Source organism: Boleophthalmus pectinirostris, unplaced genomic scaffold, assembly GCF_026225935.1.
Source record: "Boleophthalmus pectinirostris isolate CB_2022bp ecotype Guang Dong unplaced genomic scaffold, ASM2622593v1 HiC_scaffold_19, whole genome shotgun sequence".
NCBI lineage: Eukaryota > Metazoa > Chordata > Actinopteri > Gobiiformes > Gobiidae > Boleophthalmus > Boleophthalmus pectinirostris.
The window spans coordinates 37294870-37300501 of record NW_026571140.1 but is presented as its reverse complement, the minus strand read 5'-3'; the positions used below and the strand labels follow the sequence as shown (position 1 = coordinate 37300501).

Genomic DNA, 5632 nt, shown 5'->3' with positions numbered 1-5632 from the left:
TGTCTGCTCATGTCATTGATGAATAAATTATGAAACATTAAAATATTTTAATAGAATACACTGTAAATACAAAAAAGAAGGGTATTTGTTTCTGATCATATTTAGGTCATGTTAAGCCCAGAGAGTGGCTGAATGTTTCATACTGTAGCATTAGTGAAGATGGGATATCAATATAAGTTCATTTTGTATTTTTTCTGGAGGGTCTGCTGCCTTCATAGGGATGTGCATTCTTACTGTGAGCCGGGTCACCTCTCCACAGATCTGACATGTAGCTTTAATGCCGTACTGTGGCGATAAGCAGGAGGCAGAAACTCCCCCAGTAAAGTTATAATAAGTTATAATATAATCATTCATGTTAATTAATAGTGCTCTAAGGGTGTTTTCATACTTGTACAGAGAGCACATCTAAACTGGCCTAAACTGGGTCTAAACCCGGAATAAACCAGGACTAAAGTGGGCTCACAAGAGGAGCTCTGTATGTACCCTAATATACTGTTTTTGGTCTTCAATGATCCTTTGATACCAGGTCTTATGGTGTCTAGACCGGGTGCAGAGTCTCTCCCAGGGGCATTAGAGGAGGAGGGTGTTACGGTTCCTCACAGGGGCATTAGAGGAAGGAGCTGGTCTCACAGGGGCATTAGAGGAGGGGGCTGGTCTCACAGGGGCATTAGAGGAGGGGGCTGGTCTCACAGGGGCATTAGAGGAGGGGGCTGGGGTCGGTATCTTGGCGGAGATTTGAGGCGACAAAAAACACATTTGGTGAGGAGCTCTGAAGTCTGCAGTCTGGACACAGGGAAAGGTTTACCGCACTCCTCACACTGAAACAGAGAGAAAGTTTTAAGATGTTATTTTAAGATGTTAAGAAGTAATTAATTAATTTTGGTCAGAGAGCATCCTAAATGTAGCAGTAGTAATATTGATAATAGTATGATATAGTAATAATCAGGAGCAGCTTTATATTGGTCAAAACAGCAGTAGTAGTATTTGAGTGTCCATAAAAGCACTATTAAGTACTAGTAGTTGTAGTAGTAGTAGTAGTAGTAATAACAGTAGTAGCTCCAGTAGTAGTAGTGAATATTTAGCGCTGTGCTACCAAAGTACTGCACTGTTTATTTACTTTGAGTATGTGAACTCCTATCCCCTGGGTTTTTTTCTGCTCCATCACAGCCGGGATTTCATCAATGTTTTCAATGTCCCACATCCGGATGGTGTGGTCCTGAAAGAGATAAACATTTAAAGTGCATATGAGATTCTCCTGTTTTTCTTATTTATTTTGGTGGGATAGTACTTGTGGTAAATATTTATCATAGTTTATCATCAGTTTATAAAGAAAAGTTGAATTGAATAAGATGAAAAAGTTCTGTCATCAAACAAATTCCACCCAAAATGTTAATAAAGAATGGTGTGTAACAATTGTTTACCTCTGTTTGTCACATCTGCAACCCACATGTCCAAATAACATGATAAACTTCACCAGAATTGTCAACAGTATGTACATATAGTACATTCCAGTAGCAGTAATTACCTTTGAGGCCGAGATAACCAGCTTCCTGTCAACGCTGATACACACATCTGTCACCCAATCACTGTGGCCCTGAAAAGATTAGATTTAAATTGATTAGAATAATTACTGAGGAACATAAACATTTACAATATTTATAATTATTATATAATAATTTATATATTTTCAGACAGTGCTGGAGTATTTAAAGTTCACCTTCAGTGAGAGGGTCTGACTGAGGGAGGTCATGTCCCACAGAGACACTGTTTTATCAAATGAACCGGACACAAGGAGGGCACCTACACAAAGAACACAATGAGTTTTAAAACAGTATTAAAAAACAAAACAAAAAACTTTTTCATAAGGCTTGGGATTAAAGGACTAAGAGGTACAAGGCCAGGACTAACCCCAGGACTAATTACTTGTACTTTTATATAAAATTAATCTAATTTTAAAGTAAAAATGATGCAATATTCTTTAAAACTAGTACAAAACCAATCATGTTTATAAAGTATATTTGTCATGCCAGTATAACCCTTCTTGATTCTGACCGTCGTTGGAGAAGCGACAGGAGCTGACGCTGCCCTCGTGTCCTCTCTGAAGAGACGTCCCCCCATGGCTCCTAAAACCTCCTGACTGCAGGTCCCACAGCTTCAGGGTCTTGTCCCATGATGCAGTGCACAAGAAGTGACCGTTTGAGGTGAAGCAGCAGTCTGAGATGGCGTTGGAGTGATTACTGATGAAGGAAGAACAAAACTGTAGGAAACAATTAATTCAACACAGACTGAAAGACCTAAGAACAGAGTCAGGGGATGGTGTGTAATTCTAGGTTTAAGGTGCATTGCATAACACCTGTATATCACCTGTCGATGGACACAGTGGTCTTGTGGCTGTGCAGATCCCACAGTTTGATGCAGCGGTCGGCAGAGACACTGACGATGCGTTTGCTCTCAGGATCAAACCGACAGCGAGAGATTGTGGTTTTATGATAACCTGAGAAAATTATACAGAAACAGGTTAAAAACAATTTACTCAAAAACCTGACACTTATTTGGCCCAGAGAAGAGACTCCAGCTGATTGTCGCCATGGAAATGGTATTGCTTTGGATAAAATTTACAATTAAAATATCTTAAAACACCTTAAATGCCTTAAAATGTTCCAGTGTATGGCAGAAAACGCATCTATCTCTATGGAGAATGTTTCGCCGTGTGGTTTCAACTTTCCATTTCCATATATTCATATCTGTGTCATGCTGCTGCCAAAAAAATAATGCAGTGTTGCTTTAAGTAAACAAATAATGTAAAATACACTTCATTTTCTGACCAGGCTCTGATGTTATGAATTATTTTCATTTCCAAAACCACATTTGACTTTTCACATTTTATGATATTCTGAATTTAATTTCCCCACTAAACCCACATCATGTCCCACTTCACTTTTGCATTTACTATTTCAAGGACAAAAATGTACCAGTGCAGTCTGATTTTTTTCATGTGGACTGGATTATACGTGAACAATGACGGGAACAGCGAATATTTTCCGTACCGTTGATGTGGTGCACGGTCTGACCACTGGCGGCGTCACTGATGTAAACACCGTTCTGAGGAACAGAGGCACAAACCAGGAGTCTCCCATCAGCCGAGGAGGAGCAAGAGGTGAGGAGGCCGGGCTGACGACACTTCCACTGGGAACAAGGGAGAGAAACACAGGTATAACATTTATGTATGTCAATTATGGAGGAGATTGGATTTAAATTTCTATTCAGGGACCCAGCAGATTTGACACTGAAACTGCAAGAATAATGTACAATTCAAGATCAAAATAAAGTGACCAAAACATTTTAAAGTATCAAGATTTTGTCATGATTGGCTCTTCGAGGTTTGTTTTAGTTACTGACAACTACGCCTCGGTTAACCATTAAAAGGATAATGGATAAAAGGATAGCAGTATTCCTACATTCATCCATTTTCTGTTGGGATTAAATGAATATGTTAACTCACCACATAGTTAACATTCATGAGTCACCACAGAGCTGAGATTGAGACCGAGATTTCAAACTTTTAATATTGATTTTTTTTCTGAATGTCTATATTAGGGTGACGAGATTTTCAAAACATAAATGAAATTGTGAAAGGAGCATGTAATACTGTGCATTCTCGTGTCAGTCATAATCTGAGGGGCTTCTGTTGCTGCAGCTTTTTGCTTTATGGTCATTCGCAAACATGGATTTTTGTGTTTTGGCAAAGCAAATGACAATTTATGCTCCTCTTTACCGTTGGCAGGGCTCAGATTAGACCTGACGTAGTCCTGGTTTAATCTTAGTTTAGTCCTGGTTTAGATTAAATTTGTCAAAAATAGGGATGCTTGGGACATTTCTTGTATAAAACTGGGACAAATCACTGGTTTTGTATAAATTTGCTGGGACAGGGGACACAGACCTCAAAACTGGGACTGTCCTGGGTAAATAGGGACATGTAGTGGTCACCCCAGTCTGCGGGGAAAATGAGAAATTTCCAGGACCAGTGGCGTGGGCGGTCACTGCTGAATTCTGTAAGAGGTAGTTACCAGCATCTGTCCTGTCTCCATGTCCCAGGACACCATCTTCTTATCCCAGGAGACTGTGACCATCCTGACGAGACGAGAACAAACAAAAAAACACATGAGGGGTGCATGAAACTTTGCGTTCTTATGATAACATCACAACTGGGGGACTGGTCCAAATTGGATTCCAGGTTCTTCTGCGTTCAAACAGGATATAGGACTGCCTGGTCACGCAATAGTTTTTATGTAAACACAATAAATTCAGTTGAAATTCACAAACCTGTTGGTGTCTGGGATCATAGCACACTCCGTTATGGTTCTTTCATGGCCTCCAGTGAAGTCTCTGACCGGTCGACAGGTCTCTACCTCCTGTAAAAACATTTCATTATGACAGGCATCATCAATGTGCTAAAATTTATGTTTTGGTAGTAAAAATCAGTGGTTCTGAGTTCAGTACCCAGAGGCGAGTGGTGCAATCGGAGGAGCAGCTCACGAAGTGTGTGTCACTGAGGCAGAAGCGAGCGGCTGTGACCGAGTCTGTGTGAGCTCTGAACGTCTTCACTGGGACCTGAAAGACAAACACAAATTATGTTATAGAAGAATCAAAGAATGTCTGATTTTCACAGAATTTGCATTTTTTGGTGTTAAACTATAAACCTTTAAAAACATTCATTCTAACTGAGCGGGTTCACTTCTCCACAGATCTGACTTGTAACTTCATCTAGTGATGCCACCTGATTTTCTCCGTGGAGACTGATGCTTATAAATGTACAGTGGAATTTTCCAGACAAAAGAATAACATCCATGGAGACAAGAGTGTGGGGATCCTCTGCCAGAAAAAGTTACATAGTGCACCTTTAAGGGATTTTTCATTTTATGCCAATTTTACTAAACTAAAAAAAAGAAAGATAGACTGCCACCATTTTTTTTTTTTATGTAAATAATGCCGTTTTAAGTCAATTAACAGAAACCAGTTTTATTCTGTTATTATGGTCGAGTAGCAGAATTGCAATCAGAACTATCCTAACCTAATAGAAACAAAACATTGGGTAATAAAACTTGTTCAGAACTGAGACTAAACTGGAGTACATCTGTATGAGTCTAATCTGATAAATGTTATGGAGGCATCATGGATCTGTAATAAGATCTTACACTTCCATTGATGGAGGACGGTGCTCCGGTCGTGTTTGCACCGTGTCTCTGTACTTGTGTGTTTGTACCTGTGTAGTTGTACTTGTAACTTTATATTTGTACCTGTGTGTCGTAGCTCCACTCCGGTGCTTCGTGTGAAAGTTCCGCCTCATGTCTTTCCGCTTTTGGCTCGTCTGCGGACAACGAGCCCGGGCTTACAGACATTTATACAATAACTGAGCTCTTAAGACACAATAGCACAAACTTCAGCTAAAAAAAAAAAAGACCCAGTATCTGAAAGTCATAACACGTTTAACACATTACATGAACGTACAGCCTACGGACAAGAGAAAACTGGAAACAAGACCGGCTACCGGTTACCATAGCAACAGGGTTAGCTGACCAGGGTAGGATAGGTTTGTGACTTTTCAGAAAATACATAAATAATAAATAAATAA

At 39.7% G+C, this 5632-nt stretch overlaps 1 protein-coding gene across 1 annotated transcript; it reads right to left on the bottom strand.

Annotated features, from left to right (window-relative positions):
• Window positions 1-686: 686 nt before the first annotated feature.
• On the bottom strand, window positions 687-5399 carry LOC110169036 (WD repeat-containing protein 88-like). The gene is made up of 11 exons (XM_020934538.2): window positions 5298-5399; window positions 4501-4611; window positions 4324-4412; window positions 4068-4131; window positions 3048-3186; window positions 2365-2494; window positions 2053-2237; window positions 1718-1800; window positions 1526-1594; window positions 1118-1216; window positions 687-818 (listed from the first exon to the last, which is right to left on the bottom strand). The coding sequence occupies exons 1-11, from the start codon at window positions 5397-5399 to the stop codon at window positions 687-689; spliced, it is 1203 nt and encodes a 400-aa protein (XP_020790197.2).
• Window positions 5400-5632: the final 233 nt, after the last annotated feature.